Source organism: Dendrobates tinctorius, unplaced genomic scaffold, assembly GCF_039654945.1.
Source record: "Dendrobates tinctorius isolate UK_male_01 unplaced genomic scaffold, ASM3965494v1 ptg000063l, whole genome shotgun sequence".
Lineage (NCBI taxonomy): Eukaryota > Metazoa > Chordata > Amphibia > Anura > Dendrobatidae > Dendrobates > Dendrobates tinctorius.
In genome coordinates, this window is record NW_027361731.1 from 5,864,817 (window position 1) to 5,891,766 (window position 26,950).

The 26,950-nt window shown below is 43.3% G+C and overlaps 1 protein-coding gene across 1 annotated transcript; it reads left to right on the forward strand.

The window, feature by feature from the left end:
• The first annotated feature begins 753 nt into the window (after positions 1-753).
• LOC141093986 (uncharacterized) lies at positions 754-3,373 on the forward strand. The gene is made up of 2 exons (XM_073579661.1): positions 754-1,279; positions 1,474-3,373. The coding sequence occupies exon 2, from the start codon at positions 2,163-2,165 to the stop codon at positions 3,177-3,179; it is 1,017 nt and encodes a 338-aa protein (XP_073435762.1). The 5' UTR covers positions 754-1,279; positions 1,474-2,162; the 3' UTR covers positions 3,180-3,373.
• The last annotated feature ends 23,577 nt before the right edge of the window (positions 3,374-26,950 follow it).

Consider the following 26,950-nt stretch of genomic DNA (forward strand, 5'->3'; position numbering starts at 1 on the left):
TTCGCCGGATCCGGCAATGTGTCGCAATGTGTCGCGATCCGGCGTCTGGAAAAAACGTCTACTGTAACGTTTTTTGTCTCCGGCGAAAAAGCCGGACACGCCGGATCCGGCGCGTCCGGCTTTTTCACACAATGAAAGCCTATGAGCGCCGCAATGCGCCGGATCCGGCGAAAGCCGGATCCGGCGGCCGGATCCGGTTTTTTGGTCTGAGCATGCTCAGTAGCTCTGCCCACAAGACATATATAAAAGCAAGACAGTGGGACCCACAGCCACACCCAACATGCCACCCAAGACAGCAACCAGGCGCAGGAGAAGGCAGGAGACTTCTGCAGCAGCACCATCAGCACCACCCCAATTGGAGCAGCATGCTGAACAACGGGAGGGGAGTCCAGCAGCAGATGAGAGACGGTAATTATCAAATCACCCATTCCTCCAAACTAGGGCTATTGAATATCAAGATATTCATTGGCCCTTTGTTTCTCTTTATTCAACAGCCGCCCAATAGATGCAGCAGCAGCAATGGCAGCAGCTGGAACACCACCCACAGGCATGGAGTGTGGCCACCAGGAAGACAGCACATCATCTTCTGGGAGCCCTCCCTCGCATCGTCAGCGTTTGACGGTAAGTTTTTATTTCCAAAATCCATCTTCTCTGTAATATATGTCTATTCATGGCCTTTTATTTCAAAACAGGAATCACAAGATGAAGAGGAGCTCCCAGAAGAAGAAGGAAGGGGTGGACAGACACCTGGAGTGGGCTCACAATTGGTAAGTTTTTTGCATCAAACGCAGAAACACAACATCACACTACACACAACACATAGAAAACAATGTTCTGCAGACCACACACAGCAAACAAATGCCTACATCCAAAGACATAACATTTTTTGTTTTCTTCTCTAGTCTTCCCAATCTGGTGCTTGGCCAAGAGGTCCTCGCAGTGCCTCCCAGGGTCGTCGGCGACAGCAACGCGGCGGTCACCAGCGTGTAAGTATAAATATTTTTGCACTTTTTATTTCATTTCTTTTGTGGAGGCTAATTATGTTATTTTTGTCTTTTTCTTTAACAGCCTTCACAGCGTGCTCCCGACTCTGACGTTGAGGATGGAGGGATTGATGTGGACCGCCTCATCGATCTTGTCAGAGAAAGGGAGCCGCTCTGGAATATGGCTGACCGCCGCCACGCTGACCTGATCGTTACCCGACGACTCTGGGAGGAAATCTGTTCGCTCCTTGTGGGCCGCTGGGAGGACCTCGATGTTCGGGCCCAGATTACAGAGCGTAAGTATATACAGTACCGGTTGCTTGATTTAAACCAGTGTTTCCCGAACTCCAGTCCTCGTGGTCCCCACGGATCATGTGTTCAGGATTTCTATTTACTATGGAAATCCTGAAAACATGACCCCTGGGGACCATGAGGACTGGAGTTTGGGAAACACTGATGTTGTATACTAACCACTCCTTTCTCGTTTCAGGGAACAAAATTGTGAATCGGTGGCGGTCTGTGAGAGATCGTTTCAAGAAGGAGTTCAATAAAGAGATGCGGGCCCCGAGTGGATCTGGAGGACGCAGGAGCAAGTACAAGTACGCAGAAGCCCTGTCGTTCCTCCGGGAAACAATGGTCACCAGAAGGTAAATATTACACACCACATGTGAAAAAAAATGTTAGATGTAAATTTTTTTTTCAGCCAGGGCCATACCATGTCAGTATTTTAATTGTTTTTTTTTCTCTTTATTCCACAGCACGGTGAGCAGCACTCGGGAGCCGGCACGATTGGACCCTTCTGAGGCGATCCCTGAGGAGACCGGCACCGAGGGACACTTCGACCGCCCCGGTACATCTGCACCTTCCCAGCCTTCCAACACATTCGACCCATCTGTCCCATCCACCAGCACAGGAGCATCGTGGCCGCCTACATTACATGAAGCTGCTGGTGAGGAGATCGCTTTCCCTTTACCCCACCCTTCTGCCCCTGCCACCTCTAGTACACCTGCGGGTACTGGGCGGCAGCGGCAGAGGGGTCAGGAAAAGACTTATGCGCCAGAGTTCTTGCATCTGAATGCATCTTTCCAGAACTGTCTAAAAGTCTTGTCAGAGCAAATCTCCGCAGGCTATCAGCAGATCAACTCCAGCATTCTGGAGGTGAAGACACTTCTGCAAACCATGCATTCAGAAGCAAGATCTTCGCCAAACCACACCTTTTTCAGGTCTGTTGTGGAGCGCATGGAAACGCTCTCTCCTGCCCAGCAGATGCATGTAATGCATTCATGCCACGCTGCTCTCCAGCAAGTTACCTCCCAACCTCCTCCTCCTCCCACCACAGTAGTTCCTCCACCTGCACCCCCTCCAGCCACTTTCCATCCTCCCCCTCCTATTACATCTACACCCCCTCCAGCCACTTTCCATCCTCCCCCTCCTATTACATCTACACCCCCTCCAGCCACTTTCCATCCTCCCCCTCCTATTACATACCATCCACCTCCAGCCACTTTCCATCCTCCCCCTCCTATTACATACCATCCACCTCCCCAGCACCATCCACCTCCCCAGCACCATCCACCTCCCCAGCACCATCCACCTCCCCAGCACCAGCAACCTCCCCAGCACCAGCAACCTCCCCAGCACCAGCAACCTCCCCAGCACCAGCAACCTCCCCAGCACCAGCAACCTCACCAGTACCAGCAACCTCCACAGTACCTGCAAACTCCCCAGTACCAGCAACCTCCCCAGTACCAGACATCTCCCCACTTCCAGCAACCTGCCCCGTACCAGACATCTCCCCACTTCCAGCAACCTGCCCCGTACCAGACATCTCCCCACTTCCAGCAACCTGCCCCGTACCACACATCTCCCCACTTCCAGCAACCTGCCCCGTACCAGACATCTCCCCACTTCCAGCAACCTGCCCCGTACCAAACTCCTTCCCCATACAACTTGCCATCAACATCATCTGCTCCTACAGTCCCTGCCCAACCCTCCACTCCACCACCCACCACCTCTTCTGCTTCCCACATGTCCACCCATTCTGTAGTTTTTTTCCACACCTTCACCTCTAACTGTTCCTTCCCCACCACGATCCCAGTCCTCTCTCCACACTCCCAGTGTCGAAGTGTCCCGCAGCCCCTACAGCAGTATTTCCACCACACACTACACAGAATTATAATGTGTGTATTTAAATAAAAATGACCAGTTTTATGGTTTCAGTTTTATAGTTTCAAAGTTTTATTAAACAAGTTTATTAAAATTTTAAAAAAGTTTACTAAAAAAAACATTTTTCAATAAAAGTTAAATTATTTTACACTGGTTGTCTGTCATTTCTTTCTGCGGCGAAAAAGGTTAAATACAGGGTATTTAAAAGGTGAAATGGTATTCAAAACTAGGTATATAACTGTGGGTAAATTTTAGCTTTTTGCCACAGTTGTGTTCCTGGTTGTGTTTGAAGCAAAGTATTTCACCTAAAAAGTTGTGTTTATTGTTGGTGATTTCCTAACAATGTACACAACTTTTGTTAAAAGGTGAAATACTTTGCATAAAACACAACCAGGTACACACCTGTGGCCTAAAGCTAAAAATAGAGACCATGACAAGATAGCCAACTTTGGTTGGCAAAGGTATATACTGTTGGTACAGAAGGTACACAAGTTTGGTTAGGGCACAAATCTTTCACACTCTGTCATCCTGCCAGTGTACTCTGCCTTGAGGTGACAAAGTATAGTGCAAAATTGTCCCTCATTACTGAAACCGTCACAGAACTTCTAGTGGTAATGTCATGGTAATCTTGCAAGGTGGTTTCTTCAGAGGTGTCCTCAATGGAAATGGGTTCCTTGCAGATAACAAAATTGTGGAGTACCACGCACGCTTTGATCACCTCGTCCACAGTTTCTGTCTTGAGGTTGATCGCAGTCAATAGGACCCGCCATTTGGCTGTCAGAATACCAAAGGTACATTCAACCATTCTTCTTGCTCTTGTGAGGCGGTAATTAAAAATGTTTTGGTCTTGTCAATCCTCTGCTAGAGTACGGTTTCAAAAGGTGTTCTGACAGCTTGAAGGCTTCATCTCCTACACAGACAAATGGCATAGGTGGACCAGATGTTTGCGGCAGCGGTCTAGGTGGTGGGAACTGGAAGGTGTTTCCATACAGTTTACGCCCCATGGCAGACAGTTTGAAAACTTGAGAGTCATTGGAGCGGCCATAGGCCCCAATATCAACCGCAATAAATTTGTATTCCGCGTCAGCGATGGCCATGAGGACAATTGAAAAATATTTCTTGTAATTGAAATATTCCGATCCCGATCCAGCTGGCTTTACAATGCGGATATGTTTCCCGTCCACAGCGCCCAAGCAGTTTGGAAACTGACATATCTGTTGAAACTTGTCAGCAATTTCAATCCACCTCTCTGTTGTGGGCTCTGGTAAAAACTCTTCAGCTAAGGAGTCCCACAGTGCACGGCATGTGTACTTCACAATTCCAGATATGGTGGAAATCCCGAGTCTGTACTGGAAATGCAGTGACGAAAGGGATTCTCCAGTTGCAAGAAATCTGTGGGGAATTAAAAAACAATAAATTAGTTTTAAATCACAGCATTACATACCAAAACTGACCTAACACTTGGAGATACAAATTACCACCAACAAGATTGCAGTGAAAGTGTGCTCTGATGCGATCATATCCAATAAATGTGGCTTACCTTAAAGTCACCATCAGACGCTCTGCGGGTGAAACAGAGAAGCGGCAATAGGTGTCCGCTTTTCTTATGAGGTGTGCAATGCGCTCCACCAAGTAATCAAAATTCTCCATTTTCATCCTAACATATCCAAAAAATTTATCCGGGTTTCGTCGAAGGTCCATGCAGAGTGTAGAATAGACCCCACGCGTCATTCTCTTGGCTGTGATGGGGTGGATCCACAAACGTCGTCTACGATGCCTGATGCGCTGCTGTCTCGCTCTCTCCTTCTCCAGAACAATCACCCTCAAACGATTTGCCTCCGCTGTAAAATCCGCCAAATTCTTCAAAATATTTCCAATGACAACATCCATCTTCGCCAGTAACTTGCTCTTCTCTCCAACCTGCACTTTCTCCTCTACAACCTGTCAAAGAAGGGCTGTAGGAACATGCTATATATAGTTTTCCAGTAGCCAATCCCGTTCGGAAGGCCACAAGGGTCAATTTTAAAAACCGGATCCGGCGTAATCCGTCGAAAAACGGATAGAAAAACGGATGAACCGGATGAGACGGATCCGGTTTTGTCTGTCAAGAAAAAGACGGATCCGGCAGAAAACCGGATCCGTCACATCCGGTTTTACTAAACATTTGCCGGATCCGGCGTTCCGGCACGACGCCGGATCGCGCCTGACGCCGAAAACCTGATGTGTGAAAGTAGCCTAAGGGGGTGATAATGGGGGGGTTTGATTTACTATTTATGGCGGTTTTTATGTTTGGCAGCTGTCACACGCTAAAAGACGCTTTTTATTGTAAAAATAGTTTTTGCATCACCACATATTGAGAGCTATAATTTTTCCGTATTTTGACCCACCGAGTCATTTGAGGTCTTATTCTTTGCGGGACGAGTTGACGTTTTTATTGGTACCATTTTGGGGCACGTGACTTTTTTGATCGCTTTTTATTCTGATTTTTGGGACGCAGAATGAACAAAAACCAGCGTTTCATGAATTTCTTTTGGGGGGGTGCGTTTACACCGTTCCGCGTGCGGTAAAATTGATAAAGAGCTTTTATTCTTCGGGTCAGTACGGTTACAGCGATACCTCATTTAGGTTGTTTTTTTATGTTTTGTCACTTTTATGCAATGAAATCTATTTTATATAAAAAATAATTATTTTTGCATCGCTTTATTCTGCGAGCTATAACTTTTTTATTTTTTCTCTCATGATGCTGTATGGCGGCTTGTTTTTTGCGGGACAAGCTGACGTTTTCAGCGGTACCATGGATATTTATATGCATCTTTTTGATCGCTCATTATTGCTCTTTTTGTTTGGCGGTATGATAAATCATTATTTTTTGCTTCGTTTTTATTTTTTAAGGGGTTCGCTAAAGGGGTTAACTAATGGGTCAGTTTTATAGGGCAGGTCGCCATGGATGCGGCGATACCAAATATGTTTACTTTTATTGTTTTTTAATTTTCAAAAAATGAATTTATTGGGGAATTTATTTTTTTTTACTAATTTATTTAGCGATTTTTTTTTTTTTTTTAAATTATTTTTACACTTTTTTTTTTTTAACTTTATTATATAGTCCCAGGAGGGACATCACTGTCCTGTGACAGATCGCTTATCTGTCACATCACAGATCACTGTGACAGATCAGCGATCTGTCAGGCATAGACGCAGACTTCCTCATGCCTGCGCTTTGCAGGCAGTGAGGAAGTCAGCTCCCTACAGGCCCCCGAAGGTCCCCATCCCCACCTTGGATCTGGGGGCCTGTAGGGAAAGAGCCCCCCCACAGCAGCGCTGCACATTGCGCTGCCGTGGGGGGCTCGGAAGCACGGAGGGAGCCCTCTCCCTGACGATGCTTCCCTTTAACTCCCGGTACACCACGATCGTGTTTGTTCGTTGTGTACAAGGGGTTAACGTGTCGGGGGTGGTCCGTGACCACCCCTGACACATTGTGCCGGGTGTCAGCTGTGATAATCAGCTGACACCCGGCCACGATCAGCGGCGCTCACCACATGAGCGCCGCTGATCGCTATGACGTACTATCCCGTCCCTGGGAATTAAGTCCCAGGGCACATGGGCGGGATAGTACGTCTCATGGCAGAAAGGGGTTAAAGTCAGAAAAATACAGAAAAAAATAAAAGCTTATATTCAAACTGCAATATTAGTTACATTTGATCTGCGTCTCTCCCAGAAGAAAAATAATAAAAGTAAATTTTTGGCACTCAACTTGAGAATAAACAAAGGATTTTATTTACATTCAAAGGCAGAAAACGTTTCAGTCAATACATCTGACCTTCATCAATTCACAGGCTGTTCTTGAGTGGTCCGTGAATATGGAGTAGTAAGAAAACACTGAAATGGAGAGAATTATAGACTCCTCTGAGGATGCATTATCCCTGCTGCAGAGGGTTATTCTGTTATATGTTCACCCTGGTGTTCTACTGGTTGTGGAGGATGAGGATAAGGAAGAGGATAACACCAAACAGACCAAATCATGAAGCGGATACCCATGTATGGTTGTGAAGAGGTGCATGGGAATACACCTCCAGAAAAAAAGAATGTATTTGAGGTTATGTTTCACTGCTTTCATTCGGCGGTGTACAGAAGTCTGTCTCAATCCAAGCCTTGCTCATTTTTATAAAAGTCAGCCTGTCAGCATTGTCAGTTGACAAGCGGATGCGCTTATCTGTTGTAATTCCAACAGCGGCACTAAAAACCCCCTCTGACAGAACGCTAGCCGTAGGGCAGGCCAGGACCTCCAAGGCATAGGGAGCCTGTTCATGCCACATGTCCAGCTTGGATACCCAATAATTAAAAAGCACAGAGGAATCCCGGTGGACGTTTGTACAATCTGCAAGGTACTCCCTCAGCATCTTCCCAAACATTGCACTTCTTATGCCAGCACCCCTTGCCTCTGTGCCGGCACGATGTGAAGGTCTGAGAAAAGTGTCCCAGAACTTTGCCATTGTTCCCCTGCCTGAGCTGGATTGTACTTCTGTCTCTCTCACTTGGTCTCCTTGGTTGTACAACAAAATCTGACGTCTGCTGCCAGCGTTCTCACATAGGAATTTTTTGCAGTAATTCCGCTACAAGTGCCCTCTGGTACAGCAACAATTTTGTACACCTCTGCCGCTGGAAGAAGAGATTGAAAGTTCTCCTTGTAGCGTGGGTCTAGTAGTGTCACAAATCAGTAATGAGTGTCACTGAAAATGTTTATAATGTGAGGGTCACAGGCAATGCAAAGCAACATAGTCATCCCAATGCGTCCCAGACTGCTAACAGGCAACACTTCCATGTCCTCACCAACAGGACGACTGACCATGCTCTCCTCCTCCTCCTTGTCCTCAGTCCTACAACACTTACAATGAACCTCAGTAAGATCATAGTACAAACATCATTGTGAGTACCTTGTTATAAAAATACACCCCTGTAGTTTTACGCTCCCCCACCGCATTTTAGATTGTAAGTTGTCACGAGCAGGATTGTTTTGTTTGGTTTAAATTATTGTTAATCATTGTTACTTAGTGTAGATCAGTGTTTCCCAAACTCCAGTCCTCAAGGACCCCACCGGTCATGTTTTCAGTTTTTCCTTATTATTGAACAGATGGTGGAAGTATCATTAATAATGACGTGAAGTCATTATTTCCCTCTACTCCTCTTTGGTCAGACCTCATCTGGAATATTGTGTCCAGTTTTGGGCACCACATTTTAAAAAAGACATCAACAAACTGGAGCAAGTTCAGAAAAGAGCAACCAGAATGGTGACCGGTCTGCAAACCCTGTCTTATGAGGAAAGGTTGCAGGATTTGGGATTGTTTAGTTTGCAAAAGAGAAGACTGAGAGGAGACTTAATAGCTGTCTACAAATATCTCAAGGGCTGTCACATTGTAGAAGGATCATCTTTATTCTCATTTGCACAAGGAAAGACTAGAAGCAATGGGATGAAACTGAATGGGAGGAGACACAGATTAGATATTAGAAAAAACTTTTTGACAGTTAGAGTGATCAATGAGTGGAACAAGCTGCCACGAGAAGTGGTGAGTTCTCCTTCAATGGATGTCTTCAAACAGAGGCTGGACAGACATCTGACTGGGATGATTTAGCGAATCCTGCTTTGAGCAGGGGGTTGGACCAGATGGCCCAGGAGGTCCCTTCCAACTCTACGATTCTATGATTCTATGATTTAAGGCATCAGGAATTCTCTCACCTGTGCAACTCTATGGAAATCCTGAAAACATGACCCGTGGGGCCCGTGAGGACTGGAGTTTGGGAAACACTGGTGCAGATTGTAAGCTGTCATGATTATGGCAGTTTGTGTTTAATTAATGGATTATTGTTATTGTAGTTATTTAGGACTGTTGTGTTTGAAACTGTTAAACTGTAAATATGTTTTCGCTCTATAATAACTTTCAATGTTCAAATTAGAACACAGATAAGCAGGATGGAGATGTTAGTTATGTTGTCATTGATGCTCATCCTCTTGGTGCATTCCTCAAAGTTTTGGAGGATGGTACACATGTCAGACATCCATGTCCCCACCTCAGATGTTATGTGTGAAGGCAGAACTGAATACCGATAACCTTGTTGATGCTGGATGGTAGATTAGTCACCAACTGCCCTCTTCTGCTCAGAATTCCTTTCCTACATCTGCAGAGTAGAGGTCCAAGGCCTGGGGGCATCACCCACCAGTCAGTGAGCCAGAAGCAGCAAGCACTGCTGAATCATGTCAAGGGCAGATGAAGCTGTAACTGACTTTCTAAAATGGGTATTTAGAGCATTGTATTTTTACAAGCAGAACTGCCAGCTCCGTGTCACTTTTCAAAAAACATTGAGCAATTCGGTTAAGTGCATAATCCAGGCATGGCACATGTGTGAGCTTGCCTCACCACAGAGGTGCCACCGGGTTCCATCCATTGTCACACACAACCATGCCGGACTGTTGGTTCAGCGGTGTCAGCCACAGATCTGCCTGCTGTTTCAGAGCTGTCCACAACTTTTCATCATTGTGCAGTTTGTCACCTAAGCATATTAGCTTCACCGCAGCCTGTTGCCACTTTGATGAGGCAGTGCTTCAAGCTTGTGACTGATGTGCTACTTTTGGAGATGGAGGCTGAAGAGGAAGCGGAGGTGCAGGAGCTGTAGACTGGGGGCAACCTGGATTGACGTAGGGCCCGCAATACTGTGGGTTGGGAGGACGTGCACCATACAAAGGTCGGAGTGGGTCCCAGCTTCCACTATGTTAACCCAGTGTGCCCTCAGTGAGATGTACTGTCCCTGACTACAAGCACTTGTCCACGTGTTTGTGGTTAGGTGGACTTAACAAGTAACAGCATTGTGGAGGGCACGGGTAATGTGGGACACGTGCCTGTGTAATGCTGGGATGGCTCACCGGGACAAATAGTCCTGCATGTTCGTGGCCTTGAGGTGATCCTCCACTCTGCCCTCTCTTTCAAGCTACATATCCAAGACCTTGCCTCCCCCTGCAATCTACAACTCTAAAACATTTCCTGGATCTGTACACTCCAAGAAACTTCAAAAATGTTTGTGCATGCCCTCATGATCTCCCACCTCGACTATTGCAACCTTCTACTCTCTGGTCTCCACTCTAGCACTCTTGCAACATTCAAATCTATCCTAAACTCTGCTGCCAGAGTAATCCAACTGTCAGCCTCTCCTGTCTGCCAGGCCATTCACTGCCTTCCTATTGCCCATTGGCTACAGTTCAATAACTATTACATACAAAGCCTTGCACAAACCTGTCTCCTCCATACATCTGTGACATGGTCTCCCAATGTCCGACTGGGTCATGACTTCTTGTACGCTAACCCAGTGTGCTGTCAGCGAGATGTACTGTCCCTGCACTTTCCCTGTAACAGCATTGTTGAGGGCCCGGGTAATGTTGTGGGACACGTGCTTGCATGTGTAATGTCATGATGGCAGACCGGGAGAAAGAGTGGCGGGTGTGGACCGAGTACCTAGTTACGGTCACCACCTTCAGGTTGCAGAAAGCTTCCATCTCTCATGAGCCTAAGATGCAACATTTCAAGCGCAAGCAGATGAGAAATGTGTAAATTTAGTACTGTGGCGTTGCCTGCGTATTTCCGCTTGCATTCCAAGGACTGGGGTATAGACAACTGAACGCTGCATTGGGACAAGGACATGGACGCGCTTGTTAATGGTGCTAGTTGAGTTTGTGTGCAACTACAGACGCCGGGATAGGAATCTTTGCATGCACCACGTACAAGGGATTGGCTTGCACGCACAACGGAAGAATTAGTGGTATCACGCGCAGACACTGTTCATGGAGCCTGATGTTCAACCAATAAAGTCGGGTGCTTTGCTGCCATGTGCCTGATCATGCTGGTGGTGGTAAGGCTGGTAGTTTTGCTACCCCTGCTTATGAGGGCATGGCCAGTGGTGCAAATGGCCTTTTTGGGGTTATCGGCAGTCTTTAAAAACCAACAAGACTGGTAGGGGGACTTTCATTGTCTTCCTCTCCCACACCACCTCTCCTCGACACCTGTCTTTTGGTGTTCCCCAAGGCTCAGTTACAGGACCCCTACTCTTCTCCATGTACACCTTCAGCCTGGGACAGCTGATGTAATGGCACGGTTAGCAATCTCATCACTATGCTGAAGACACGCACATCTATCTATCTGTACCTGACATCACCCGAGTCCATACTGACCAAAATCACACGTCTTCCTGTCTAATCATCCTGTAGGCGGCGACTAACTATTGCTTTTGCTTCCTTACTAGGCCTTCTTGATGCCTGCATGGTGGCTCTCTGTACTCAGGTCCACCACCTTGTATGCTGGTGTGCTTCCCAGTACGCGCTCTGCTCTGTCTTGTACCCAAACGTACTTCCCAGTACGCGTCCTGCACCATCCTGTACCCAGCAAGCCCTCATGTACACGCTCTACACACTTCCGTACCCAGCGTGCCCCGAGTACGTGCTTTACTTATTCCTGTACCCTGCATGCCCCCGTCTTCACCCTGCTAAACACCGTCTCTCGTGCCTCCTTTGAGCCAGCCACCTCGTTTCAGCAGTCGTGGTACTTTATTCCCCTGGGCCTGACCCTGATGCTCCGTGTACAGGGGGTGGTACTCACTAGGTCAGCTTGCCTTGGGTGGGTTGGTATCATGGCCCAGAGGATCCACTCCAGGTGTCATCACATGAACAAGGGTGGGTGGTTTTGCTGCATGTAAAATACTTGTTATGGAAAAGGTTGATGTGTACCCCACAGGGGAACATGTTTGCCAGCCAACACACTTAGTGTATGGGCTTTACATGTCTAAGAGACCCGCTCCTTTTTAATGGGACATTTTTTGTTAAGGGTTCATCCTCCATATTTCTTCCAATGGGGGATTGGGGTGCATATGACTTGGTACCCGGGAAGGCCTTGTAGTAAATGCATAAGAAAACAGAATGGGAGTACAAAATTAATAATGTGAAGTGAATTTTCCTGGGCCCATCCAGTATGTGGGTTCCAAGGCTTATTGGGGTGCATTTGACTTGGTAGCAGGGCAGGCCTTGCATTCAATACATTTTTTAGGGAAGCCCTCCTTTAAATCTCAAGAACGGGTATTGGGCTGCGTCGTAATTCTTGCCAGCCCATCCACTCACTGCATAGGCTATAACAGTTTAGGAGACCCACTGTTTAATAATGGCCCTTTAAGCAGATTAATGCTGCCTGATGCCCCTGTAAAAACAGGCTCTGTGACTTTAAGAGTCCCTCCTTCATAGATGAAACAAGATGTGTCTGCTTATGTGTCACACACCACATGGCCAGCTAGGGTTGGTAAATGTTACAATGACATTTCACAGTGAATGCATTTTTTTTGGTTGAAAGCAATGTTAAAGTTGAAAAACGCTTCAAAAACGCTGCGCCTGAACATAGCCCAAGTGGGGGAGGAACAATTTGGTCTGGGCTTAATTTTTTTGCCTTATGTATAAGTCATTGACCTGGAAAGGATGTTCCTTAACATATTTCCCAGCAAAATCCGTTTTCGTTTCGTTTTGGTATATTTTTTTGGTGCACCGGTAAAAATGGCATGAAACTCTGAAAAAATTGTTTAAAGCTGTGAACTAGGAGTCAGGAATGCTATCAGGGGCGATCCCCATGATGTCCCTGTGCCATATAAGCAGTGTTTCCATCATTTTCAGATGTTTTTAGACTTTAAAAGGACCCCGGGGGGATCGCGGTAAAAATGCTCGGGTCTCCCATAGATTTACAATGGGCTCGTTGTTCTGTCCGAGTACCCGAGTATTCCAACGAGCATCTGAGCATTTTAGTGCTCGCCCATCACTACTCTTAATAAGATAGGGACAGAGGCTCAAGGATCCTGTTAAAATTGTGGCTAATGACTCGTTTCCTCTCACCCGCGATGGTATTTGTTTCATGTTTGAAGTTTTTTGCTGAAAGTGGGTCCCACTTATGTGGAAAAATTAACTTGTCTTGTGTTAGATAACTTGCCTGGAGGACTGGTACTAGGGATGCCTTGGCTTCAACGCCATAATCCTATCATTGATTGGGTGATGGGGGAGATCACTCAGTGGGGATGTAAGGATAATGATTCCTGTTGTAACCTGGTACCTCTTGCCACCTCTGTAAAATCTGGCTATGTTGGTCTGGAAGGTATTCCGGAATACCTCAAGGATTTCGAAGACGTGATTTCCCAATGCGAGGCTTAGGCACTTCCACCACATAGACCCTTCGATTGTGCCATTGATTTAGTCCCCGGAGCCAAGTTACCCAAGGTTCATTTGTTTAATTTGTCCAGGCCTGAGCAAGAAGCCATGAAGAAGTACATAACCAAGAGTCTCCACAAGGGGCATATTCGCCCTTTAATTTCACCCGTTGCAGCAGGGTTCTTTTTCGTAAAAAAGAAAGATGGTGGCTTGTGGCCGTGCCTCGACTTTCGGGAGCTCAACAAAATAACTGTAAGGAACACCTACCCTGCTGTGAGTTCATTCTCGGGTCCACCAGTTGTGAGTCCTCCTTCCAGACTCCCTCTGGTGGTAACAGGAGGTAGTGAGGCTGATTTAATCAGTAGTAATCTGCCACCTGATAATGAGGATGACGATTGGACCTCAGGAATCAGACTGGATTTAAGACAGCCGACGCCCTAGTCAGTGTTGGTCATTGCTTCTGCTTTTCAGGTCTTGGTTTTCAGCTCTGTTCCAGTCCTCTCAAGATAAGTGTTTTTGCTAATGTTCACACTTGATTTTGTTGGTCTATTCAGTTTTTTGTGTGTTCAGCCAGGCCCGGCTGGTGCTGTGCTGAATTTCCACTCTTATTTATCTGTATTTGCCAATTTGCTTTTTGGTCCCTTATTAGATAGGCCTTTTTTTGCTCTGTCTCAGAATATTTCAGAGTACTGATATAGTGGGAGTTTAGTGACTTCAGGGTTAATCTTGTTATCAGAAGTGTTGGACATTATTTTTGTAGGGTTTTTGGCAGATTGCAGACAGTGTCTTTCCTTTCCTGTCCTTTATAGTTAGTTTGGGCCCCATCGTTTGCTCAGCCTATTTTTCTGCCTGTATTTGTGTTTTCATCTTGTTTCACCGTCAATACATGTGTGGGGGCTGTCTATTCCTTTGAGGTCTGCTCTGGGGCAGTTAGTTTTCCCCTTTTCTTGCTTTAAGCTTATTTAGTCATCCGGCGGTGACGAGGCGTCTAGATCATCGTAGGAACGCTCCACTGCTACTGCTAGTTGTGTGGATAGGATCAGGGATCTGCAATCTGCATAGATACAAACCTCTCTGGTTTTCTGGGACTTAGCTTTTTGTTTTCCTCCTCGGTGACCCATTCACAACACCACTTCCCCTCATCCCAGATTTATGTAACCAGTTATCAGGGGCTCAATGGTTCCCAAATTAGATCTCCGGGGAGCCGACAACCTGATAAGGGTTCTGGAAGGGTATGAGTGGAAAAAGGAGTTCCTCACGTCGAAGGGACTCTTTGAAAGCCTGGCGTTTGGACTTACTAATGCTCCCGCTATTTTTCAGAACTTTATTATTGTTGTGTTTTCTGACCTGATAGGCCGCTTTATTATAATTTATTTGGATGACATTTTGGTGTATTCCCCGGACAGTCAGTCTCATTAACAACATCTACGAACAGTTCTCCAAAGGCTCAGGGAGAGCCAATTGTTTGTTAAATTGGAAAAATGTTCATTTTTTGTACAAGAAATGTCTTTTTTTGGGTCTGATTGTGTCCTGTGAGGGGTTTCGCATGGATCCGAAGGTGCAGGTGATCGCAGACTGGTTTCAGCCTCGAGATCTTAAGGGGCTTCAGCGCTTCTTAGGATTTGCTATCTATTACTGGAAATTCATTAAGGGTTTCTCACAAGTGGGTAACCACTCACTGATATGACCCGCAAGGGAGCAGACATAAAGAATTGGTCAGGGCTCGCCAAGGAGTCATTCTCGGCACTTAAGAAATGTTTAATGTTCTCCCTGTAAAACGAAAAAAGTGGTTTGGTACCGTGTTAGCCAGTAGAAAAAAAATATATAAAGTGCTCTCAGTGAGAGAAACAAAATAGGAATCTTGTGGGTATGATACCTTTTAATGGCTAACAAATAATAGTGAATGTTGTTACAAAGCAAGCTTTCGGGACTGCTTATGTCCCTTCATCAGGCTGATATGACAAAATATTTGAAGAAACCTTATTTATATACAGTTTAAAGCACAACTCATTGTTTGTTTATTGAAATGCTGTGCTTTAAACTGTATATAAATAAGGTTTCTTCAAATATTTTGTCATATCAGCCTGATGAAGGGACATAAGCAGTCCCGAAAGCTTGCTTTGTAACAACATTCACTATTATTTGTTAGCCATTAAAAGGTATCATACCCACAAGATTCCTATTTTGTTTCTCTCACTGAGAGCACTTTATATATTTTTTTTCTACTGGCTAACACGGTACCAAACCACTTTTTTCGTTTTACTAAATGGAGGATACCAAAATGTACCATACATCTATGGAACTGAAAGATTGTCTGAAGAAACTGGCACAACTCGATAGCGACATCTTTTTAACAAGATGCAAGAAGGAGCACTTAATACCCAAAGGACTAAGCTTAAAGAATCCCATTCGGAATACCTACAATACTCATTACTCACAACACCTCTGCTACAGGACTTCGGAGAGGCTACGGAACCACCTTATTCATGTTTTCTACAGCACCAAGAAAACGGTCCAAATGGAAATACAAACTTTGAGTAGAATTGCTGGTGACATACAGCAGAAAATGCAGCTTTTCTATACAACACTGCAGTCGTACCTAATATACAACAAGAAAAAGAAAGTCCACAGACTTCGACTGAAAGCAGGATTACATTCTAGCACCAGTCAAGACCCTCCTAAACACTACAGCATGGGGCAAAACCACCAGAAGGACACAGGTACAGTCAGCTGTGTTATTAATGTCATCTTACAAACCCACTAATATAGAACTTAATGTACTTTCCAGAGGTCTCACATTCTGTCCTACAAAACCTCTAGACAAAACAGAACTTTGTAGTGACATGGAACAATACTTCAGGAGACTTAGACTGAAGGAGTTTTTCTCTGTCAAAGAGGACTTGGGGCTTCTGGGCAGCCAAACTCAAGTCAAACTAGAGAATAAGAAAAACTCTGACTGGACACCTCCCTCTGGCCGCAACACCATTTTGGACCAATATATTGACTTATTTAGACATTCAATGCAGTCCACGATATTGGATAAAAAAGCAAAGGAAACATCTAATATAAGTTTGCAGGAGAAAAAGGCGATTCACGGCCTTAAGAACAACAGGGAGATAACAATTAAGCCTGCGGATAAAGGTGGTGCCATAGTTCTCCTTAATACAACTGACTACATCAAAGAGGCTCACAGACAACTGATGGATATACAGTACTACACCAAACTGGATGATGACCCAACTCCAAAATATCTGAGGGAGTTGAAAAGAGTCATCAAAGGTCTATGTACAGACCCCATAAACCTTCTGGACTTAATACCCGAGAATCCAAGGATGGGAACTTTCTATATGCTTCCCAAGATTCATAAGCCAGGCAACCCAGGGAGGCCAATCATCTCAGGGGTGGGAACACTAACTGAAAAATTCTCAGGGTGGATTGAAAACATCCTCAAGCCGCTGGTAAGGAAGACAGCCAGCTATTTACAGGACACTACAGACCTGCTTAATAAGCTATCCACGATAGGTCCCCTCCCCGACAGCACCATCTTAGCCACCATGGATGTCGAATCCTTATATTCCAACATCCCACACGAAGATGGACTAGCGGCCTGTCAAATGTTTCTTGAGGCCAATGGGATCCCCTCCAAGTCTGTAATAGCACTTACCAGATTCATCCTCACACACAACTTTTTCTCTTTCGGTGAGGAGCTCTACCTACAACGCACCGGCACCGCTATGGGAAGTAAAATGGCACCCCAGTAGGCTAATCTCTTCATGGCTAAACTGGAAAATGACTTTTTAGCATCCTGCTCCATCAAACCCTTTGCCTATTTCCGTTACATTGATGACATATTAATAATCTGGACTGAACTTCAAAATTTCCATGACAAATTCAACAAATTTCATCCAACCATAAACTTGACAGACCATTCAAAAACAAAAATCAACTTCCTAGACACCACCATAAAAATCCAAAATGGTTCATTCCAAACATCAGTATATCGGAAACCAATTGACCGTCCCACATACCTCAAATGGGACAGCTTCCTTCCTAAACACATTAAGAAATCCATTGTCTACAGCCAGGCCCTCAGATATAACCGTATCTGTTCCAGTCCCAAGGACAGGGATGAACACCTAACCCAGCTTAAAATGTCATTTTTAAATCAAGGTTACCATCCCACCTCCATTGATGATCAGATCGTTAGGGCCACAAGGATCCCTAGAAGTCAAGTACTTCAATACAGAAAAAGAGGAAAATCGTCGCGTACCTCTGGTAGTGACCTACAACCCACAGCTTGAAATACTCAGAAAAATGGCTAAGAAACTTCACCATATCTTACACAAGGATGACCGGTTAAAAACACTATTCAAAGTGCCCCCCTTGCTATGTTACAGACAACCTCCCAATCTAAGAAACATCATTATCCGAAGTTCAATGCCCTCTGATTCACCAAGAGGAACATATCCTTGCAATGGGAGAAGATGCAAAACCTGCATTCATATAGAGACCAAAGACAAAATCCAAATTCCCAACACACAGCAGGACTATAAGGTCCCAGGGACATTCACATGTTCTTCTTCCAATGTGGTGTATTTAATTCTATGCAATATATGTCCTGTGGGTGGCATGTATGTTGGAGAAACAGGACAGAGACTGAGAGCAAGGATGAGGTCTCATCGTCATACAATTACAGACAAAAAAACCCATTTACCTGTGGCTAAACATTTCTGTGGTCCAGGACACAACATAGGCAATATGAAAGTTGTCATTTTAAAAGGCAATTTTAAATCCCAGACACATCGGAGAGTGTGGGAGCATAAATTCATTACTATCTTTGATTCTATTCACACAGGACTCAATTTGTCAGAAGGTTTTATGACTCATTACCATATCTGAGCCATCTACTCCAAGTAGCCCTTTGATCTTCAGAACTTTTCATACTACCTATCTGATCTTACCTAATTAAGGATTCTCTCTTCAAGCTCATTGTTTGTTTATTGAAATGTTGTGCTTTAAACTGTATATAAATAAGGTTTCTTCAAATATTTTGTCATATCAGCCTGATGAAGGGACATAAGCAGTCCCGAAAGCTTGCTTTGTAACAACATTCACTATTATTTGTTAGCCATTAAAAGGTATCATACCCACAAGATTCCTATTTTCTCTCACTGAGAGCACTTTATATATTATGTTCTCCCTGGTTTTGGTACAGTCAGACCCATTCAAACCTTTTGTTGTGGAAGTGGATGCTTCTGAGGTGGGGGTGGGGGCAGTGTTGTCCCAGGGTCTGGCCACCCTTACTAACCTCAAACCCTGCACCTTTTTTCCAAGAAATTCTCTTCCGCCGAGTAAATTACGATGTAGGCAATAGAGAACTTCTTGCAGTCAAATTGGCATTCGAAGAATGGAGGCACTTTTTGGAAGGGGCGGCTCACCCTATCACTGAAATCACGGATCATAGAAATTTGGCATATATAGAATCTGCTAACATACTGACTCCTAGACAAGCCTGTTGGTCGTTTTTTTTTTCACGATTTCAGTTTTCTATTAATTTTCATCCGGGTTCCAAAAATGTTAAAGCAAATGCCCTGTCCAGAAGGTTTGACCCTGTATCCCCCTGAACTGCCGTCCTCCATTCTTCGTCCCGGGGTGGTGGTGACGGGGTCTCTTCAGAGTTGGAATGGGAAATTGGGAGGGCTCAGTCTCTGGCCACGGCTTCTAGGCCTAGGGATAAATTGTTTGTGCCAGAACTATTGCAGCCTAATCTCCTGCAGAAGTTTCACCAGTCCTGGATGAGTGCTCATCCCGGTATCACCTGCAGAAGTTTCACCAGTCCTGGATCAGTGCTCATCCCGGTATCACGGCCACACGAGAGTCGATAGCCAGGGTTTTTTGGTGGCCTTCACTTGGTTCCGATGTCAAGAAATTTATATCGACTTGTGGGGTTTGTGCCCATTCCAAAAGCACTCATAGCCAGCCGGCTGAAGAACTCACACCTGACAGGCCATGGACTCACCGGTCTACCACCTTCCAGGGGCTATACCATGATATGGGTGGTAGTGGACAGGTACAGGTCTCGGAAAATGGCAACTTTTTTTGTAGAAATCAAGTTTATTGAAATTGAATATACAATATAGAAGTATAAACATTTATACTAAATGTTGGTATAACTTGATCACAAGCGTGTGGTTGTTAGCATATCATTTTCAGTGAGATTATGTTTAGTATCGAAGATTGCCACTTCTTCCATTCGGTAATATTGATTACTTCTGTCAATGAAATCAATAAAAAAATATTATGCTGACAACAATAGCTATACTATGCATATTTATGCATGAGGAGGTTTAGACATAAGTTTCTAGATAGAAAAGAAAAGGTGAGTAAAAAGAAAAGAAAGGAAGAAGTGTGAATAAGCAGAGTAGGGGAGGAGGTTGCATGAGCTAGGGACTGAGGGTTTCAGATCTCTCTCCATCGAGCAGACCCACACCTCCCAACCAGAAAGAGGAGAGGGTGAGGATCAGATTTGCTAGTTCTCGTGATGGGCGAGCACTAAAATGTTCAGCTGCTCGTTGCTCGGGTCGAGCAAATTGGAATATTCAGGTACTCAACCCGAGCAACAAGCCCAATGTAAATCTATGGGAAAACCTAGCATTTTTACCGTGATCCCCCCCCGGGGGTCATATTAGGGTCTAAAAACATCTGAAATCGATGGGAATAGTGCTAAAATGACATGGGAACATCATGGGGAAGACCCCTGGAAGCATTTCTGATTCCTAAGTCACTGCTGTGACCAGTGTTGTCAGAGTGTGATGCCACTTTTACAGGAGCACACTAAACCATACAAAAGCAAAACCAAAATAGATTTTTCAGGGAAATATGTTAAGGAACATCCTTTCCAGGGTAATAATTTGTATGTAAGGCAAAAGAAATAACCCCAAAAAAGTATTCTTAAAGGGAATCTGTCACCCCTTTTTTGAGATATCATATAATGATATCATTCAATTGTGTGTCACAAAAGGATTCTCTTAGTACTTTTGCTTCCCCCTGACCCTGCACCTTTCATGCATAAATACCTTTTCTATATCGGTTCAGATGTATGTAAACTGCCGCTGTCCGGTCCGCTGGGCGGGGCTTATTCAACTGCTCCCCCCTTCCTGTCTTGCTCTACACAAGAAGAATTGCGTAGAGCAAGACAGGGAGGGGGGGAGCAGTTGAATGAGCCCCGCCCAACGGACCGGAACGTGGCAGTTTACATACATCTGAACCGATATAGAAAAGGTATTTATGCATGAAAGGTGCGGGGTCAGGGGGAAGCAAAAGTACTAAGAGAATCCTTTTGTGACACACAATTGAATGATATCATTATATGATATCTCAAAAAAGGGGTGACAGATTCCCTTTAAAGGGCCATTATTAAATAGTGGGTCTCCTATACTGTTATTGCCTATGCAGTGAGTGGCTGGGCTGCTAAAATTACGACACACCCCCAATACCCCTTTGATGAGATGTAGAGGAGGGCCTCCTGACAAAAATGTTCCCATTATAAGAAAGTTGGTCTCCCATAGCGTTTGCCTAGGGATACTATTGACGAGAAATAGCGCAATAGTGCATTATCCAGTGTAGGTATATCAATTTAAAAATAATACACTCACCAGATGGAGCTTGTAATAAGCATGGAGGATTCGCTGCTGCAGAAACCACAGATCCACGAGGGACCGACGTAGAAGATGCAGGATAGGAAAAAAAGTGCTCAGACAATCCGTGCTGCGAATCACTATGAACAATTATTATTACAGTGGTCTTTATTCAATGTGTTTCGAAGTTTCACAGAACTCCTTCCTCAGGATAAAACCACATGCATGTATCATGAGCCTTCATGATACTTGTGCGGATTGTCTGACCACTTTTTTCCTATCCTGCATCTTATAGTGTTTGCCTATGCATTGAATGCAAGGCCTGCCCTACCACAAAGTTACACGCACCCCAATAACACTTGGAACAGATGTCCTGCATGGCCACATGAAACCAAAGATCCCATTATTTTCATTTGGTACTGCCATACTGTTAGCCTATGCATTGAATGCAAGGCCTGCCCTGCACCAAAGTTACACACTCCCCAATAACCCTTTCCACAGATGTACTTGAGGGCCTCATGACAAAAATGTTCCCAATAGAAGAAAGTGTGTCTCCCATACTGTTAGCCTATTAGTGAATGCAAGCCTGCCCTGCACCAAAGTAACACGCATCCCAATAAGCCTTTGAACCCACGCACTGGATGGCCACAAGAAAACCAAGTTCACATTATTCATTTGGTACTCCCATACTATTTGCTTATGCACTGAATGCAAGGCCTGCCCTGCACCAAAGTTACATGCACGCCAATAAGCCTTTGAACCCACGTACTGGATGGCCACATGGATTTCAAGCCAACTGCTAAGTGATCCGTGTGCATTTAAACCAGAGTTTAAAATATCTGTCCTGTAAAATTTTATTTTTCAGCAAACTGGTGTCAATAACTAGGGTAAGACACAGGAAAAGCAGTTCAATGGAGGATTAAAATGCCACAATTTGCAGCCCACAGATAGATGAGGCGTCTGACGGAGATCGCCCACTTTCAATATCTTGCCTGTATTTTTTGGGCAGAAAAATTGTGTGAATAAGTAGGCTAAGATACAACAAAAACAATTCTATGGAGGCCTGAAACCTTCTGCATATTAAAACAGAGCTGGGTCACCTGATCAAGCCTGGGAGAGGATTAACCCTTTTTGCGCTGGCTGTCAGCAGGTCTCACAAAGTATTTAGAAAGCCGAGTCCACATAAAAATGCACAGCATTTATATGAAAACACACAATACAGTCATGGCCAAAAGTTTAGAGAATGACACAAATATTATATTTTCACATGATCTGCTGGCCTCTGGTTTTTATGTGTGTTTGTCAGATGTTTTTATCGCATACAGAAATATAATTGCAATCATATTATGAGTAGCAAAAGGTTATATTGACAGTTAGAATGAGTTAATGCAGCAAGTCAATATTTGCAGTGTTGACCCTTCTTCTTCAGGACCTCAGCAATTCTCCCTGGCATGCTCTCAATCAAATTCTGGATCAAATCCTGACTGATAGCAGTCCAGTCTTGCAAAATCAATGCTTTTATTTTGTCTGAATTTGAAGGTTTTTGTTTGTCCACCCGTCTCTTGATGATTGACCACAAGTTCTCAATGGGATTAAGATCTGGGGAGTATCCAGGCCATGGTCCCAAAATCTCTATGTTTTGTTCCCTGAGCCATTTAGTTATCACCTTTGCTTTATGGCAAAGTGCTCCATCATGTTGAAAAAGGCATTGTTGATTGCCAAACTGCTCTTGGATGGTTGGGAGAAGTTGCTCTTGGAGGACATTCTGGCACCATTCTTTATTCATGGCTGTGTTTTTAGGCAAGACAGAGAGCCCATTCCCTTGGCTGAGAAGCAACCCCACACATGAATGGCTTCAGGATGCTTGACAGTTGGCATGAGTCAAGACTGGTGGTAGCGCTCACCTGGTCTTCTCCGAATAAGCCGTTTTCCAGATGTCCCAAACAATCGAAAAGGGGATTCATCAGAGAAAATGACTTTACCCCGGTCCTCAGCAGTCCACTCCCTGTACCTCTTGCAGAATATCAGTATGTCCATGATGTTTTTTCTGGAGAGAAGTGGCTTCTTTGCTGCCCTCCTTGAGACCAGTCCTTGCTCCAAGAGTCTCCGCCTCACAGTGCGTGCAGATGCACTCACACCTGCCTACTGCCATTCCTGAGCAAGCTCTGCACTGCTGGTAGCCCGATCCCGCAGCTGAAACACTTTTAAGAGATGGTCCTGGCCATTTTTGTGCAGTGCAATGATGACTGCACGTGTTTCTTTAGAGATAACCATGGTTAACAGAAGAGAAACAATGATGCCTAGCACCAGCCTCCTTTTAAAGTGTCCAGTGGTGTCATTCTTACTTAATCATGAATCCAAAGGGAGTTTGTAGCTATATTCCGCGCTGCCGCTTTAGACAAATTCCAGGAGAATGCTGTATGATTGCAGTGGTTTTATTCTACGCGTTTCAGGGGTCTCATGCCCCCTTCATCAGGAAATACCACAAATACATACAGGTATCACAGACATAAATAGGTTTGTAAGGATGCTGGATTTCAAAAAAATGAGCGCCAACAAGTCAGATGATGCAGTGTCAAAGTTCAATGACACCACATGGTTAACAGTTAACCTAAGATATATTACAAAAGAATACGTATTTTAAAAGATTTTTTGATTAATTTTCGTTTACAAAACAGATAATAAAGTCAAATTTACGATTTAAACAAAAAAAAAAAAAAAAAAAAGGGGAAGGGGGGAGTTTATTCCTGTTTAGAGGTGGATACCTTACAAGTGGACTATCGTATGGAAACAGCAAACCGCTTTTTTTTCATTGAAAGCATTGCAATCTTAATACAAAAAGGGGAAAAAAGTAAAAACATAATTTTAATTCATTACCAATAAAAAATATATAATTTTAGTTAAATTCTAAAAAATTAAATATAAATTATTTTTTAGTATAGAGGAAATGGGTTAAAAAATAATAAAGGATGCTAAAAGCAGCAACACACGAGAAGCTGCACAGCAGTCAGCGCTGCTCAGAATGAGAACGCAAACAGCATGGATTCATTACTTCACTAATACAAAGATCATGGGCAAATTTTAGATATAACATGAAGCACATAAAAAAGGGGGTTAATATCAGATGCAGCAACACACAGGACGCTGTGCAGGAGCCAACTACTGCTCAAAGAAAAAACGCAGGATAAAGCGGCAGAGTGAATGGGTGGCTTCATTAATAGATAAGATCGCAGGCAGCTTTAGTGTTCACCCCCTGACACATAAGTCTTTTTACTGTGAAGGAGTGGCAGTAACATTCTTGCACTGTTCACTAATCTCTATGACTAGGCAATATATGCATGGGAGCTGAGTTAAAGGAGAAATAAGATACTATTATCAGCCGGGGTCATTCTTTCATGTCAGACTAGTAGAATTAGTAGCGCTTACCCGGGCTTAATTAAAAAAAAAAAAAAAAAACTCTTCAAAAAATTCTTCAAAATGCAACTAACAGAGATAATGTTTAAGACAGAGGTATGAAAGTGATTGCTCCCAAGGGCAAAAGGAGCTAAACCTGATAGGAGGCTATACAGGATTTTCATATATATAACACTCTTTTAGAGCTAAAGCACAAGCAATATTTAAGCAAATACATAAATTTTTTTTTTTTTTTTTTTTTCTCATTAGACCAAGGAGGCACAGTATTGTAAAATTAATTATAAATATAAAATTGCAATTAGGTATTGCATTAAGTGCAAACAAATCTATAAAAAAAATATATTAAAAACCACAAGGCGGGGACTGCATAACTAGGTTGACATTATAAACAAGGGAAACTGACACAAATAGTGCAAATAAAATTTTAAATTTAAATAGAACAAAGAGAAATTATCGCAAAAGAACTCAGAAGCCATCTATACACATGAGGGTTTTTTTTTGTTTTTTTTTTTTTTCCCTTTAAGGTTGCAGAGCATGTGAATATAGATATAAACAAAAATTCCACTGTCTAGGTAAAAACCTCAGTTATTTCATTTAGACCCTGTGGTTTCAGACTCCCTAATTTGTAGATCCAATAGGCTTCCTTTCTATTTAGTTTCGTAGATCTGTTCGGTGCACATTTAGGTATATGATCGATAGGGCTAATTTTTAATAGTTTCGAATTCTTATTATGTACCAAGGCGTAATGTCTGGACAGCCCATGAGTAAGCAGGCCTTTTTTAATATTATGCCGATGGGAGTTCAGTCTGAGGTGTAGGGGTTGTGTGGTCCTCCCCACATATTGCTTACCACAGGGACATTCAATGACATAAATGACAAAGTCAGAGTTACAATTTAGAACAAAAGGGATCATAAATTTCTCTTTGGTAGAAAATGAAATTATATAATCAGCTTTATGATTTATATTAGAACAGCATAAGCAGTTCCTCGTGCCACATTTAAAGATTCCTTTAGTTGAATTCAGGGTGTAACCGTTAATGGGGCTAGCATGAGCTCTCAGGCGGCTAGGGGCTATTAGATCCTTGATTGTGGGGGCTCTACGGAATGTAACCCCGGGATTCCTAGGAAGGATATTGTTCAGAATGGGATCGTTCAGTAATATATGCCAATTCTTATGAAAAATTCTACGGATTTCATTATGTTCAATGGAGAATTGCGTTATAAAATTCATTGAAAAGTTCTTATCAGTAATTACTTGCTCTTTAGGCTCCAGCAATGCTCTCTGATTTACTTTGATAGAGTTTTTAAAGGCATTCTTAATTAAATGTGAAGGGTATTTTTGGGCAAAAAATCTTTTCTTTAAAATATTGGACTGATCTTTAAAGTCAGTATCCAATGAGCAGTTTTTTCTAATCCGGTGAAATTGATTGTTAGGAATGTTATTCAACCATTTATTGTAGTGCCCACTATTAAAATGAATGTAGCCATTGGTGTCTACTTTTTTAAAAAATGTTTTGCTACATATTCTGTCTTCTTTAATAAAAAGGTTAATATCTAAAAAATTAATTAAAAGACTGCTGTAAAAGAAAGATCCCAGTCATTACAATTTATTGTCTGAATAAAAGTTTCAACATTGTTAGTGGAGTTGTCCCAGATAAAAAATAAATCATCAATGAATCTTTTATAAAAAATAATATTTTTGCTCCAATTTTCATTCAAAATAAAGGAATTTTCAAAAATCCCCATGAAAAGGTTAGCGAAAGTAGGTGCTACCTTCGAGCCCATTGCGGTCCCCTTAACTTGTTGATAAAATATTTTTTCAAAGGTAAAAAAATTATTTTTCAATATAAAATCAATACCTTTTAAAATAAAATCCTTTTGAGCCAAAGAAAGTCTAATGTCAGATTTTAAAAAATGATGAAAACAATTCACACCTACATCATGTGGAATATTAGAATAAAGTGCAGTCACATCCATAGTAATGAAAACATATTGTGGTTTCCAAGTGATTTCTTAAAAAAGTAGACACCAATGGCTACATTCATTTTAATAGTGGGCACTACAATAAATGGTTGAATAACATTCCTAACAATCAATTTCACCGGATTAGAAAAAACTGCTCATTGGATACTGACTTTAAAGATCAGTCCAATATTTTAAAGAAAAGATTTTTTGCCCAAAAATACCCTTCACATTTAATTAAGAATGCCTTTAAAAACTCTATCAAAGTAAATCAGAGAGCATTGCTGGAGCCTAAAGAGCAAGTAATTACTGATAAGAACTTTTCAATGAATTTTATAACGCAATTCTCCATTGAACATAATGAAATCCGTAGAATTTTTCATAAGAATTGGCATATATTACTGAACGATCCCATTCTGAACAATATCCTTCCTAGGAATCCCGGGGTTACATTCCGTAGAGCCCCCACAATCAAGGATCTAATAGCCCCTAGCCGCCTGAGAGCTCATGCTAGCCCCATTAACGGTTACACCCTGAATTCAACTAAAGGAATCTTTAAATGTGGCACGAGG